Source organism: Hetaerina americana, unplaced genomic scaffold (assembly GCF_022747635.1).
Source record: "Hetaerina americana unplaced genomic scaffold, ioHetAmer1.1.p SCAF_11, whole genome shotgun sequence".
NCBI classification, from domain to species: Eukaryota; Metazoa; Arthropoda; class Insecta; order Odonata; family Calopterygidae; genus Hetaerina; species Hetaerina americana.
Genome location: NW_027286181.1, coordinates 33,987,327 through 34,003,338, shown reverse-complemented (window position 1 = coordinate 34,003,338; position 16,012 = coordinate 33,987,327). Strand labels below are relative to the sequence as shown.

The 16,012-nt window shown below is 39.4% G+C and overlaps 1 protein-coding gene across 1 annotated transcript in view; it reads right to left on the bottom strand.

The window, feature by feature from the left end:
• LOC139701121 (phospholipase B1, membrane-associated-like) overlaps positions 1-9,811 on the bottom strand; it is a 70,321-nt gene extending 60,510 nt beyond the window's left edge. The window contains exons 1-2 of the mRNA XM_071599698.1: positions 9,724-9,811; positions 3,631-3,857 (exon numbers count right to left, since the gene is read on the bottom strand). Of these exons, the coding sequence (XP_071455799.1) occupies positions 3,631-3,857; positions 9,724-9,811 (315 nt within the window). The remainder of the gene's footprint in view (positions 1-3,630; positions 3,858-9,723) is intronic.
• Positions 9,812-16,012: the final 6,201 nt, after the last annotated feature.

Below are 16,012 nucleotides of genomic sequence, written 5' to 3'. Positions count from 1 at the left end.
AAACTGTTCTTCAGATATATGCACATTCTACCTACATTCATTCCATAACAACTTGCCTATTCTTTTCCTTCCCCTTCCTGCCTTGCTTAATGTTATCCCGTCTTCTATCATAGCCTTCAACATTTTATCACTTATCAAAATGCTCTGCCTACATTGCCTGCCTCCTATGGATACCTCCAAATTATCCTCTCTTCTCCCCTATCATGCCTAATACCTTTTCATTTGTTTTACTTTCCATCCATTAAAACTTTTCCTTCCTCTTCCAAATCCACATTTCAAAAGCCTCCAGTATATGCTTATCATCCTACTTCAAAGATCATGGTTCCACGCCGTACATAACTATGCTCCATATGAAATTTTTAATTAGTCATTTCTTAGCATCCTTACTCAATGTCCCTGTCATCTAATATGTCCTTCTGGTGTACACTTCTTGGCCTAATACTGCTCATAATCTTCTTATGTCCATACTACTTTGACCATCTCAGTCCAAAACACTTACAAGATTGGTTAGCTGTTATACCAGCTCTAGTTTTTGCTCTCCAATTTTAAGATTTAATATAGCCTATTTCCATCTTAAAAACCTCATAACCTTTGTTTTGTTTATATGAATCTAAATCCCACATCTATTACACTGTTTTTTTTAATGTTTTAAGTGATGATTGCAATCCCATGGCTGACAGGCTAGCTAAAGCTTCATCATCTGCAAATCTAACTCATTTATATGGATTGTTAACTACTTTCATTACTGTCAATAATGGGTGACAATAATTTTTTTCAGTGTAATATTTTTTTGTACAAATAATGGATCAATGCACTGAAAGAATGTTCTTTTTACATTTCATATGGCTTTGGTTGATATGATTTTGTGTTTTCTGTAGAAAATTATCACGTATAACATTTCATTTTTGCATTTTTTTAATGGTATAAGACTAACTTCTGTGTCTGTATTTAGCAGTATTCATTTTAGTTGGTATTCCATTTGATAAAACAACATGTATGTTTTAGCACACATGATATTTGAAAAATTCAATTTGCCTCTTATCCATTAATAATCATGGTTCCCATGTAACTAAACACCTACAATAAGAAAAATTTAATATGGAGGAGGGAATGTGAGGCAAGTGAGATGGGGCCAGGAGAAGGTTGGACATGTTGAACAGAATGAAGGGAGGTAGAATGATGCAGAATTGCAGATGGGTCTACCATAGTGCGGGATGTCAGATGAGACTAAGAAATGTTGGTGTGTTGTTAATTCGGTGTCCATTTAAAACCTACTTTGAATGGCAGGCTACTAAATCAGAATTCAATTTCGGCAGGGTAGGGCATTTTTAAATTATTTTAATTATTAACATTAATTCTCTTGTGAACATAATCTGCTGAAGCACAGGAGAGGTCTGCTTGAGGTTTTTAGTAGAGGGGTTAAGAAATGATTGGAGAGATGTGCTAGCTAGGAGAAAAGGGTCAGCACAATGGGGAAAATGATGAACAAAAGGATAACAGGACTGGGAATGGATTAGGGGACTTGACCAGCATGAGGATACATCAGTGATGCTAGACTAAGGCATGAGGGAAACTTTATTATGAATACAGGCCCACAACTGAATGCCTTCCAATAATTACAATGGAGGAATTCAAGTAATAAATAGAAAGAGTCAAAAGGGAACTGTGTGAAGGAACAGTCTGTAAAGTGGGAGCGATAGACATCTGAAGGGTGAAGAAAACTGATTACATAGTGGAATGGATTATGGTCGTACATGTGGTGGTCGCTGCAAGAGTGCTGAGTGATAAGAATGCTGCAAACAGTATCCTGGTTTCAGAGCTAAAACGGAGAAATGCCAGAGTGGTGGTTTACTCAAATGAAGGTATTGATTTGCTGTGCATAAATCTGGGAATTTGCTACTTCTTTTCGTCCAAATTTCTGGGTTGGTCAAAGTGGTCTAGGTTGGGATGGGAAGCATCACAGCAGGAAAGAAATTGAGTACTATAATAAGCTGATAATAGATGTGGCTTGTTACTACAGGACATGATACTAAAGGAGAGGCTGGGTGACTTAAATCTAAGGCTACATGATTGATAGAAAGGGATAAAAGTGCAAGATTAATGAAAGGAAAAGATGTAGGGTGGAATTAGTGAAGAAAGGAAATTAACTGTGTGCTTGGTTTTCTCAGATGTACAGTGAGATAAATTAATATTGTCAAATTATTAGTACTGCAAGTAATGACACTATTTGTATTTTATAATCTTATGATGGAATAATTTACCAAAAAAGCATAAGTGAAAGAGACCTAATTAAATCTCATGGTGAATTATTTAAGAACTAAAGGCACCTTCAATTTGTTCTGAACAATATTTTCTTCACTGATATTAAAATTTACAGCCGTCATGAAATCAAAGACTAACTTCATTGTAAACCCTTTGGCTAACTCTGAAGTTATTTGTCAATGATCATTGTTGCCTATGACTGGAAATGAGCGGAATTAAAACATGCTTAGAAAATATAGTGTCTATCGTCATAAATTAAATTTTTCAATGCATAAAGTAGCTATGTACATGGAACTGACTGCATTGATTGTATTACCAGGTAATGCTAAGAAAGGAGTAAAAATTTGAAATTTAATGTAATTATCTTACACTAAAGCATGGTACTTTCATATTCAATGTTTGCTTTTTCTTAACTTTTTTAAGGTGCCCCATGCTAAAAATTGATTCTACTATAATGTAGAAAGTGTCTAGTAGTGATAAAAATTGCTAATTTTTTTATTTTAAAGAGGGTCACTTCCTTAATGTGGTATACTGTTGATTTAACATAAATTAGCCATTCAATTTTTGTTTATTTTATCATTGAATAAATTTAATAATAATTACCGAAATAGATTATTATTATTAGGTAATCTAATGGTTAAGGTAGGTTTTTGGATGGACATAATTACTAATTAAATAATTTGTGACCCCTAGCCAAACACAACATCCTACTCTACACCAGGTCCCTCTTCAGCTCTGACTGAAAGAGATAATTAAGTAAATTATTGATCGACTAAAATAATCCATCAGTGCTTTGTTTTTAAATATTTAATTGGTTCTTTTTGCATTCACTCTTCAGAGGAGTATTTGCTTATGCGCTCATGTTTTTATACTCTTGGTGCAGCCTAAAAATGGACTTATGTCAAGTTGGCCACATGTAAACAATACATGTCACAGGAAATTGGTGCACAGCTGAGACATTTGTGCAATTAGGGATGGGCTGGAAAGGATGAAGGGTGGAGAGAAACCTGGCGTTGGCATTAGCCTACTCTTAACGAAAGGCACCTAGGGGTCCGCAGCTTAACGTCCCATCCGACGGATGGCATACTCACTCAAAGTGCCCTCCACAAAGCAGCTCTGAAAGATACCACTGAAAAATATTCAACACTGCCGGGATTTGAACCCAGACCCTTAGGGTGAGAAGCCAGTATGTTAGCCCCCACACCATCTCGATCCCCCCTTGTTTCCATTTATCAGATGAAAATGTATGTATTGTAGCAAAATTTTTTGAAATTAAGCATCAAATTTTGATTTAAACATGTTGACTCATGTTTATGTGTTGAATGCATTAACTAAGAGGTAGTATTAATTAATTCTATAGATATTCACCTTCCAGTGTTTTTCATAATCAATATCGGGGTTATCCATCATTTTTTTCTTCAAATATTTGGCTTGCACCAACATGTCTTCATCAACTGCACCTCTCACTGCAACATTGAAGCCAGCTGCTTGTGACTTGTAGTCTCCACTCCCGGTTGAGATTCCGATGAGATCTGGGTTAAATTCTCTCAAAAGATTTGCTATTGTTGTGACATTTTTCCAATTCCCAAGTCCACCTGCAGAAAATTAAGCTAATGTTAGAAAAGTTCATTCAACCTTAATTTTAGTGAAATGTGAACTGCTATAAAATTTCAACTTTGAGGTCCATGTGCTGGCATGTAAAACATTTGTGTATATTAAAATTTCAAGAGGTTAATTTTGATCATAAAGATTGCTCTTAAAAAAATAAACACTCAATTATTATTATCTTTAACTTTTTTTCTAAGAGCAACTCTTGATTAACTTTCATTGATGACAAGGAACAACTAATTGGTTTTTACCTCACATATTATGTGATATCAGATTTTTGTAAAGTAAAGATGATTTTGGAATGCCTATCTAAATAATTTCCTAGCAAAGGGATTTAAATAATCCCCACCTGTCAAAACAATGTTATGAAATAAAATCATTGTTTAATGACATTTCCACAATTTCTAATAGAAAAAAAACAGTGAGCAATAAAAAATTGCCTTTAAAAATATCTTAGCACGGGTATTTGGAAAGGAAATTTCAGAAAGATGAGAGATCTCTTTAGAATGGGACAAAGACAAAGTGCAACTTATATCTAAAAACAAGCATGGCTGTAATGAGATCTTGGCTAATGTGAGCAAACAGAGAAGAATGTAATGGAAATTATTCATTTTGAGAGTGGCATATCCCAGTTAAAAATTATGTAGTAAAAGTTATGGCATGCAAATGTATCTTATAACCAGAGGCTGCACTGCAGTTCCAATGACTGAGAACGACTGTTAGGCCTTTCTCTCTTGGGACTCCATCTTTTCCTCATTCTTGGCAGTAGCATCACTGAATCATTTTAAATATATTTTTAATTGAAATTCTAAGTAATCAAAAAATAGGGCTAATAACGTAAATATTTATTATTTTTATCATCTCTACATACATTGTTGTTAGTATATATGACTGCCTGTAGGGGGGAGAGAGAGAGAACGGTGAGTGAATGTACATGTCACATATTGCTGTATGTAATTGATATAATGATTCCTTTATAATTGAATGAACGACTACATAAATATTCATTCAACATATTTTTTATTTTACTTACATCAGGAAAAACTTGTGTCATTACCAAGGTTACAGGTTTCCAAACCATGATTGATGATGATGAAAATACAGTGTTAGAATTAACAAAGTTGTTTGCTCCGTGGCATGGTCATGGAAGTTTTCATTAATGTATGCCTAAAATAATAGGCATCTATAATGAGTGCATAAGAAGTAATGTCTATTTTGAGTAAAATTACGAGGGTCATCCGGAAAGTAGTACCCGTTCGTGCCGCAAGAAGTGCTGACGACGCGAGTAGCCGCTGGACGAGGTCAGATAGCTTCAGTGGCTTGTCTGCCTTCTCTGAGCCAAGTTGCGTGACGCTAGCATTGCCTGTGTTGTTTCTGTGATTGTTTACAATGTTTAAAAAAATTGAGAACGCCGCCAGTTGTGAAGTGAGGGCAGTGATTAAATTCCTCAATGCAAGAAACGTTCGCCCATGTGATATTCATCGCCAATTAAAGGAGGTGTATGGAGACAATGTAATGGACGAGTCGTCTGTTCGGCGGTGGTGTCGCAACTTCAACATGGGGAGGGGGAACACACACGACGATGAGCGTTCGGGGAGACCGTCTGTCATTACAGACCAACTGGTGAGCTCAGTTGACGAATTCGTGAGGAACGATCGGCGCGTCACAATTGATGACATCTGTGAGCATTTTCCCAATGTTTCTCGAACAATTGTTCATGAAATTGTTAAACACCATCTGCATTATGCAAAAATTTGTGCAAGATGGGTCCCTCGCGTATCTCAATGAGCTGGCGGCGAAGGACTATGCAGCAGGAATACAGAAACTTGTCACACGTTATGACAAATGCCTTAATTTGCTTGGAGATTATGTTGAGAAGTAGTTTAAAGTATCCTCTTTCAAATAAATTTTTTTATGTTTGTTAATATTTACTTTTGTGTCTTTATTTCACGAACGGGTACTACTTTCCGGATGACCCTCGTACATACAGATGTAGTATCAGCTGTAGTCATGATGCTGCTAGTATTATTGGGAATGGATTTGGTTGAAGAAATGACAGAGACCCTTGACATAGCAAAATAGTGAAGCATAGGCTGCAGTCAGTGGTCAATGAAAGTAGCAATTGATGCATTTATAGACTGTGCATTGGTATCACAGGAAATCCTTCATTTTGTCTTTTATTTATGGTAATTTGGGACCTGCTCTGTGGTAATAGGTGGTGCATAATCATCTCTGGATTTAAATAGTGAAGTAAGATGGTAAAGATGATTGATGTGATGCATATGTCATAGAGTATGAGTCTTTTTGAGGACAAAGATTCATCTGTTAATGGGTTATTTTTCAGATTTAACAAGTTTGTGAAATAAGTGCGAGAGACTTGTTAAAAATTTAACTTAAATAAAAGTCTTTTCTGTTGGGGGATTTGAATTTATGTGGTGTTTGGTATGCTCCCATTTGGATTACTTCTGGAGTGTAGTCTGTGAATTTCAAAAGGTTTCTCTTTAAATTTAGGGTCAGTGAGGGATATGGAGAATATTGAGATTGCTGTTCAGTTGAGTATTAGCATTTATTTGGGGATGTGACAGTTAGATAAGGTGATTGCGGATAGGTGGGAACTATTTTGGTAAGGTTAGGACTTGAAGGACATGTTGAAGAAATGGTGGAGAGAGACCCGGCGTCGGTATTAGCCTGTTTATAGCGATAGGTGCCAAGAGGTCTCACAGTTTTAATCCCATCCAAAGGAAGGTGAAGTCCACTCCACATAGCACCTAAGTAGGAATAGGGATTTCATTAAAAAATTCTACCTGGGCTGAGAATCGAACCAAAACCCTCGAGGCAGGAAAATAGTGCTCTAGCCACCGCACAAACCCGAGCCGCTATCAACCTTCGTCACCGAAAGGGATCGAAGGAAAGAACCGAACTTTCCATTGTGCCCGTCTCTTGGGCTTTGAGACGCAAATGGCACTTCGGACAACGTCGTCTTGCTCGTTTTTATGCGACGCCTTTTCGGGATAGGGTTGTGCGATATATCAATGCTACGCACTTATTTTTACGTATCAGTTATGTCCATCCCAATATTTCCATATCGACCATGACATCTCGAACACGCTCCGCAAACATCAGACGACTTACAGCACACCTTGACAAACTGTACCGGTGGATACGAACCTGGAAAATACGAATCAATCCTGACAAAAGCACACATATCCACTTTTCCCGCAGACGAAAACGCACACCCCACGTTCCTCTTTTCTTCCACCAACACATTATACCGAGGGCTTCTTCGCACCGATTTCTTGGTGTCATTCTAGACAACCAGCTCACTGTTCAGCCGCACCTCGACTTTTTCTGTCAGAAGGCAATGGTCGCAAGGAGCCGCCTCGGCTGCCTTTCCTCCGTGATTTCTCCTATGGGTCACGCCGACAGGAGGCGACTTTACAGGTCGATCATTCGCCCGCAGTTTCTGTACGCTTGCCTCGTGTTTGCCATCCGGAAAACGCTCTGGCGTCACCTTGAAACCATCCAAAACAAGGCTGTTCGGTCGTTACTCTAAGTGAGTCGTTTTACTAGGATGGCCGACGTGCGAGCGGCGCATAAACTCCCGTCCGTCGCGGAATTTATTCGCTCGCAAGTCGCGTCTTTCAAATCCCGCCTCGCGCCGTCTGGAAATCCGCTGCTACAAACCACCCGGGACTATAGAATCCCGGAGAGAAACACACTTATACACTACCTAAAGATTTTACTCGCCCACGAGTCTTTTCTATGTCCTTTAATTTTAAATTTTCTTCATAGTAATAAGCCGCTTCACGGCCGAACGGATCTCTTCCTCCGTCTTCTAAGTTATTTTAGTATCATTTTATCCGATTCACGGTCTTGCTGTCACCCGCTTCCTCTTGCCCAAGTGTAATTTCCCGCTTTGAGAAATAGGCGACCCTCGCCTCCACTTCCTTTTTGTCCTGCTCTATGCTCAGAGTGTGCCGGTGGGCAGTTGGTGCTGTTAGTGAGGTTCTTTTTTTTCTTTTGTAAAAAGCCGTTCCCTGTCGGCTTTCCTTTCTTGTTAGATTAAGCATTCATATTTAATTCCTAGTTTTAAGTTTCACTTTCTCGCAAATCACACTTCCACCTCAGCCATGTTTCTTTCTTCAATGCCATGCGTTTCTTATGTACAATGACCGGTAAAGGTGGGACTTCACTCACCTGGACGGTTTATACTTGCCCGCTTGGGCAGTAAATGAACATTGGTGGACGAGGCGGGAAGCAGGTAAATTAGCCACCGCAACCCACCCCATCCTCCGCATTTCATTGGAGTAATGAATGAATGGGATGGTCAGGGTGTCGCCCCGATCGACTTGTATCGCGCTTAGCTCCAACCGATATCTTCTTACTCGATCTCTTCTCCTCCATTCCTCTTCGATTGTGGGTAATTTTCTTCACGCATATGAACGTCGAATAGAATGTCGGAAACTGGCGAGAGTGCCCCAATGGCACAGACTTGAGTAAAATTTTGGACGGAGCATGAACTTTTGATACTTTGGAAAATTTTAAACAGATATTTATTTCCGTGTGTAGTTCCTAACCAGCAGAATTTAAATGGAATGACGGTTTCATGAAAATGAAAATATATTGTATGTCTTACGATTGAAAGTCGCTGAGCTGTTCATTTTTTTGGAACGCACTTATTAAATCTCTTGATTTGCACTTAAAATGTCAATCCTATTCCCCCTCTACCTCGTTTTCCCACAATTTACCCCTCTATTACCGTCTTCAGTATCCCATTGCTCTCAGTATATTCTAAATTCACTTGTCCTGCCCTCTTTGAATTTTTCCCAACAACAATCTATCTACCCCTGCCTAGAACTTAGTTTTTTTGTCCCTCCATTTAATATTATCCATTCTTCTCCAAACTCGCTCGCACAAATCTCAAAAGCCCCCGGATCAAGCTTGTTCTCCTGCCTCAACGACTAGGTTTCCGAGCCTTACAAAACTTTCCTCCACATTACAGTTAGTATTTACGTCTTTTCTTATTTAATTGAGTTGACCATACCATCTCCCTCCTTATTGTAAAAGCTTCTTTAACTACCTTTATATATATATATATATATATATATATATATATATGTATATATATATTTCTTCCATTAGATTTCCTAACTTCTACTAAACCACCTCAGAAAGAGGTGAACCCTTCCGATTGTTCTATTCCATATCCTCCCACTTTCTTCCGCCTGCATTACGTGCAGTTGGAGCACGATAAGAAGTGCAAACTGTGCGCCGATACAGTATATGAAAGGAAAATAGTTAAATTGTCAGACACACTGGAATACAATAGTGATGGAGTACGCCTCAACCCTAAATGGCCGCCCGTAAAATCTTACCACCACCCCCCTCCCCACACTTACGTGTGGGGAGGGGGGTGGTGGTAAAAACTGAAATGATTACTCGGGAAACGTATCTTTTGTGGTCTAGCAAAGAGAAAAAGTTCTGAGATAGGGCCAGACTAAGATGAATGCACACGAAATTTTGCTGAAGTCACGTGAGATTACTTGTCTTGAAAATAAAATTGGTGAATACCCACGGCGAAATGGGAATAAACGGTTTTGCTAAGTTCGCTCAATTGAGCCATTGTTGTCGAACATTGTGGGTTAGTCACATAGGCACTTGATGACCCAAAGGCTACACCTTCGAGGCGATTGGTTGTTGTCTCCCCTCTGGGAGTTCCCCCTGGGAAACTTGATTATAGGCCAAAGAGTGGTTTCATTTACAGGGATATCATCTCAGGAAAACACGAGGGTTATGAGAAAGAAAGCAAAAAAAAGCTTTGGGGGCGTTTGCATTGAGGAGAGTCTCCCTTACCTGTAGTAAACGCGTAACCCCGTTCTTCAACTGCGTAGACCACGCTTAGAGCTGTCATTTTATAGCCAGCCGTAATTGAGTCGCCCATGGCTGCAATTACGTCAACGTCTCCTGGCCTTAATTTGTTTACATTGTTAGGACGTTGTGGCGATATTCCTGGACTGCCCTGTCCCACTTGGCACGGGAACGGTGCTGTAAACACATCTTGAAAGAGCTCTGTATAATGATCTGACGTTTTTGTTTCCAAGATTAAATCCTGTGAGGGAGAAGAGCATCGTGATGAATAAAAAATGTATTTATTTCTTGCTGTCACTTGCAAATTTTCCCGGCTAATATTTCATTCAATGATTCATCAACTGTTACCGCTAACTGTTGTATAATCAGTATTTTATCAAACGACTGAAATCAGCAAAAAGGAATTTAAGTTTCAGCCTGTGAACATTCGATTTAATTAACGTAATTTCCATTGGCAATTGCGTCTTTACAGTGTTTTAAGATAGAAGCCCGCCAAATGGCGAACACCATGATTTGCATGCCCATAAATATAAGGAAAGGGGATAGGAACACATATAAATGACAAACACGGGATATGTGGGGAATATGGAACATACAGATCACTATGGAAGATACAGATCACGAGCGTTAGAAAGTTTCCTTGACCGGGACATGAACAACGGATTTTCGACCTGCTGGGCCGATACTCTTAACAAGAGAGCTATTGAGGAAACGTAATTTACACTGAAATATGCGGGGGTTTAATGCAACCAAATGCCCCGATTATTTGGCCAGGAGATGGAGTTTGGGAGCTGCTTCACCCATCAAAAGAGAAATTGATGAGAATATAAGGTGTGTATAAAAAAGACGAGACTGGTCTTTCCATGCCCGAACTCCTCAATGGATCACAACCAGTGACACGTCGCCTTGTCGAGAAGTGGCGAAGAGAAGTAAAAACCGCCTTACTCGTGGCCGTTCTCGAATTGTCTCCGCTCAACAGCGATTCTTGTCTGAGCTTGCACATACTACCTTGATCAAAAAGTTCCCGGAATAACCACCGTGTGGCGCTCCCATCGTTCCGATTTGAGTTCTGTTTTTTTTGTTAAATTGGTACATCTGTTGTTGATATTCCCTTTAAATCTTAGTGTCATAACTTGACATTTGCAAAAGTTACGGTCGGTTTTCGGTATGTCCATCAGTGCTTCCTGCGATTTTTCCATTACTTCCTCTCGGCTGCTAAAACGCGTTCCCCGTAATGGTTTTTTAACTCGATTGAACAGAAAGAAGTCACAGGGAGCCAAATCAGGTGAATTCGGTGGCTGTTGGATGGTATTTGTTGCATTTTTCGTCAAAAAATTACGAATAATGATAGCACTGTGCGACGGTGCGTTATTATGGTGCAAAATCCACGAGTTTTCTGCCCACATTTCTGGTCTCTTTCGGCGAATTGCTTCACGCAAACGTCTCATAACGCCCAAATAATACTCTTTGTTTACTGTCTGGCCTTCTGGCAAAAATTCATGATGCACTACACCGTTGTAATCCATGAAAACCGTCAGCATTGCCTTCTTTTTTGACTGAAAACGACGTGGTTTTTTTGGTCTCGGCTCATTTGGTGAACGCCATTCACTTGCCTGATGTCTGGATTGCGTGTCGTACTCATAAACCCACGTCTCGTCTCCAGTAATGATCCTTTTGATGAATGTGGGATCGGATTCAGCCTCGCAAATCATGTCTTTTGCGACGTCAACACGGTCTCTTTTTTGCATGAAATTGAGGTCTTTTGGCATGCTACACGACGGAAACCCAAATCATTAACCACAATGTCTTGGGCGGATCCATAGGCAATGTTCAAGTCCTCCGCTATTTCTCTGATGGTTAATTTGCGGTTATTGACCAACATTTCTTTTACTTTATCAATTTTTTCACCGACTTTCGATGTCGATGGTCTGCCACTGCGTTCATCATCTTCGATTGACTCACGACCACTTCTGAACCGCTCGTGCCACTGGTAAACGACCGTTTTTTTTAGAGAATCGTTGCCAAAACACTTTTCCAACATTTCCAACGTCCGTGCGCCACTAAATCCGTTTTTTACGCAAAATTTAATACAAGTTCGTTGTTGCAAATTTAAATCCATTTCTGCAATTGTAAAAAATCGCCAACACACACAGAGATAGATGTACTCTTGGCTACGTAACTTTTGCAAATGTCAAGTTATGACACTAAGATTTAAAGGGAGTATCAACAACAGATGTACCAATTTAACAAAAAAAACAGAACTCAAATCGGAACGATGGGAGCGCCACACGGTGGTTATTCCGGGAACTTTTTGCCCAAGGTATACGGCGTGTGAAAATTTACACATCAGGGTAGGGGGGCTAGTTCCTTTCCCTGTGCCGGTTATGGTTTCCCAGGAAGATCTGGTACCCGAATAATCACTTTAGCTTGGGTGAAGCTGCAGGTGCCCAGAGTGCCTTGCCCGGGAATCGAACCCGGGACCCTCCGGTCAGCAGTCCAACGCTCTACCCCCTGGACTACCGCGACCCACCATATATATATATATATATATATATATATATATATATATATATATATATATATATATATTTTTTTTTTATTTATTTATTTATTTATTTATTTATATTTATATGCGTGTGTGTGTAATTTATTACATAAGATCTGCAATAAATAAAGATACACAAACCCTATATTATGTATCTACATATAAATAGCCCCGCCAAAAGCTAAAAAAAGTACCACCGGACCTAATTTTAAGCTAAATCAAATCTCTAAATTTACTTCCTGACTAGAGGAAATATTTAGATTGAGAAAAATGATTTCCTGGAGTTAATAGACTATTTTCAATACGAGGAGCGCAGTTCAGTGATAGTTACAATAATATTTAAAATAACAGTATTGGTATACAACCAGTTAAGGTAGGTTTATAATGAAACGGACTATACAACGATACATTAATTTGTCTCTCCTAACAAAACATTATCTGACATCCGACACTACAATAAGCCCTTCTTTAATTCCGCATACTTTCTTCCTCCCTCCATTCCGTCCTATATGCTTAATCTATTTATTCCCCTTCCTTGCTTCCCCAATTTTCTCCCCTCTATCACTGCCCTCAACACTCCATCGCCAAATCAGAATGCCCTGCTTCCACTTCCTCGTTTATTTTCCTTTCCGTCAACTTAACCGTTTCAATACTTTTCCACACCCACATTCCAAAGTCCTCCAATCTACGCCTACCACATTTCTTCAATTATCGTGTTTTCTAACTATACAAAGACACGCTCCATGCCTAAGTTTTAGCGATCCTTTGCTAAAATCATTACTCAAGGCCTGTTTCATCAATCCCTCCTATTTGTGAAATATTCTCCGACCAATGCAATGTTTCATCATATGCCCAAATTACTAATACCATTTTGTTCCAAAGCACTCCCAATATACGTAAATTGTTCCACCTTTTTCAGTTTCTGATCTCTTATTTAATTATTGAAATTTAGATTTCCTCTGTCTGAAAAACCGCACAACCTTGTTGATCAGGGTCAGCTGCCTTTGCAACCGTTTCATTTGGGAACAGATGCTGAGCGGACTACCTCACACCCTTCGACCTATCTGACATGGAATACCCTACCAGAAGAAATTATTATTGCTCCCACCAGCTCTAGGGGTCATCAGAACGCAGAAGCCCTTCCATCATGTCAATACTATAGTCCATAGGGAACAAAATTATTTCATCAAAAGCTTCCATATTTACAGTAATTCCATTTTGATACTACCAATTTCTTAAGCATCAGTACATTCCTTAAATACTAACTAGTTTTTATCCATTCACAATCCTGTTACAAGGGACGGTTTTGAGGGAACATAGTTAACCGTGTGTTAATCCCTACGACGTGCGATAGTTGCACGAGAAAATCAGTTACTTGTAATATGCAGTTTGGATTTTCCATGAAGATTTGGTCCCCAGAAAGTTGTGCAGCCAAAAGTTTTCAGAGACCGTTATCCGGATTTTCCAACCCGAAACCCTCTCCGTAATAACCAAGCTCATTACTCCCTTATTAGTCACTCTGTGCTTTAAATCAATATCAGTGCGTAGATTCGTCTGGCTTGCATTGAAGTAAAAAAATGAAGTTTTTTTTGACAAACTCAGCCTTTGAGAACTCCGGTTATCCTCTTGAATTTTCAATGTCCATTCACCATAATAACTACCTTCCTGAATCCGAACACTATCATTTCGATATTTTACGATCGATCAGAATATACTTCAGTGGTCTTTGTTGACGCTTCAATCAAACTTGTTTGCGATCCTCGGTGATTTCCTTCCTATATTCCTGGAGGAAAGGGAAGGTGAATCGACATCCTCTTTTTGTTGAGGATTATATTTAATCAAATCAATGAATGTAAGTGAATCGGGATAGTATATTTTTTACACAATTTGATTTCACTGAAAGACAAATTTCGAGAGCCCGGCCCTTTTTCTAATTGCACTATTTTTTCTAGCCGTCACAGAGAAATTTGCGTGCGATATCACCGAATGAGAAATGGCTACTAGGTTATCGATCGCCAAATATCCGTTTCCACCGAAATTTTCCGTAACAGATTCATTTGCTTTTTGTGTACGGACAAGGCATGGCATATTCCCAACATAAATTTCCGAGATAATTGAGGAATTAGCAAATGATGAATTTAAATCTAAAAGGAGAAACGCTCCTGCTCCCTTACGGATACCGACGTTATTAATTTGCGATGAAAATATCCAAAAATTGAAATTGGTACGCACAGTACACGGATTACAAGTCTATGCAATGCGCACGAATTAGAAATTCTACGAAATGAGAAAGGATCTCTGACCGAGCACTCGGGTCTCTTTCTGAGTCCTCGCCGTGTTCGATCCGCTTGTTTTCCCTGGGTCAATTCTCTTTCGATTTCCTTCCGTTCCAATTTCTTACAATTTACTTTCGCAACACCGAGAGGTAGAGAGCTTAAATGTAATTTGTGCACCTCTTACCAAACGAGATGCCTAATTGTGCGGATATTTCCCTGTACCCACCTTAAAAACGCTTGGTTCTACATAGAGGTCCCCTAAAACCGTTCCATAAACTCTCCTCATGTGGTTATCCCAGTTGCCTCTCCCGGTAGCACCAATCGGGTATGAGATCAGAGCGAGAAGCACGATGGCGAGCGACGTCGTGGAGGCGTGCCTCCCTCGGCCGGACCTCGTATGCACAAAGGTAACCATCATCCGTAGATTCCGCTGTCCAGGAAAGGAACTGAGTGCCAAGTGTCCGTGCGCGTGGGCAGCGGAACGTTTAAAGGGAAGGAAGAATTGAGTACGTGTACACTGGCTTGAGTTGTGATAAAATTTCGTCGGAACCTGAGACTTTAAAGCCGGTCTGGTGAGCCTTCTGTCCTTTTATCGCCAGGGGATATCTCCGTTCATGAACTTGAAACCCAATTATCTTTTAAGGCTTAGGAGTATAACATTAAGGAAGTATGGAATCAAACAATATATTACCAAGTGGGGCGAAATTCAGGTTGTTAAGAGGGGGTGGATCCAAAGATTTGGGAGTCGTACCCATTCCCTGTGTGGCACATTTTTGGCCTTAATAAAGTTCAAAATATGAATAAATTTTGCCCGATATTACTTTTAATACCTGTTGTCTCCATACTTATCAATATCGAGAATGCGTTTCGGCTTTTTGAAGTAGGGTAATCAATTTCAAATTTAACACAATTCCCATTGTTAATTTTAGGAAAAAGGTTGCGATTACTTTTTCAACTGTCAAAATGACCCCCTTTCAAGAGTTTTCTAGATCCGCTACTGCTACCATGATGCATGGAAAACGAAATGTTCTTATTGAATGGTATACCTGTTTTGAAGAAGAGATTATCTGGAACGGAGCTAGGTTGATCGTCATTCGTATTCAGTAACCATTAACTACAGAGTAGTTATAAATTAACTCTGCGTTCTTCAATATTATTTAGCCACTTGCACCCACGCACGTAGAACAAGAGAGAGAGTTTTCATCTTCTACTTAAATTTGAAACTATTGACTTAGCGCCGAGCGATGGCCAAAAAATACCGAGGCTGGCGTATGCCACCTCATGCTCTATAAATGGCTCCATGGAAATCCCCTTTTCCACCAAATCCTTACCTCATTGCACAACGTATTACAATTAATTGCACGTAATATGCAATATAGTTTTAGGCTAAAACGACTGAAGGCTAAACATCACACTAGGTACGCAAGTACATAAGATTTACAAAGATACAAAA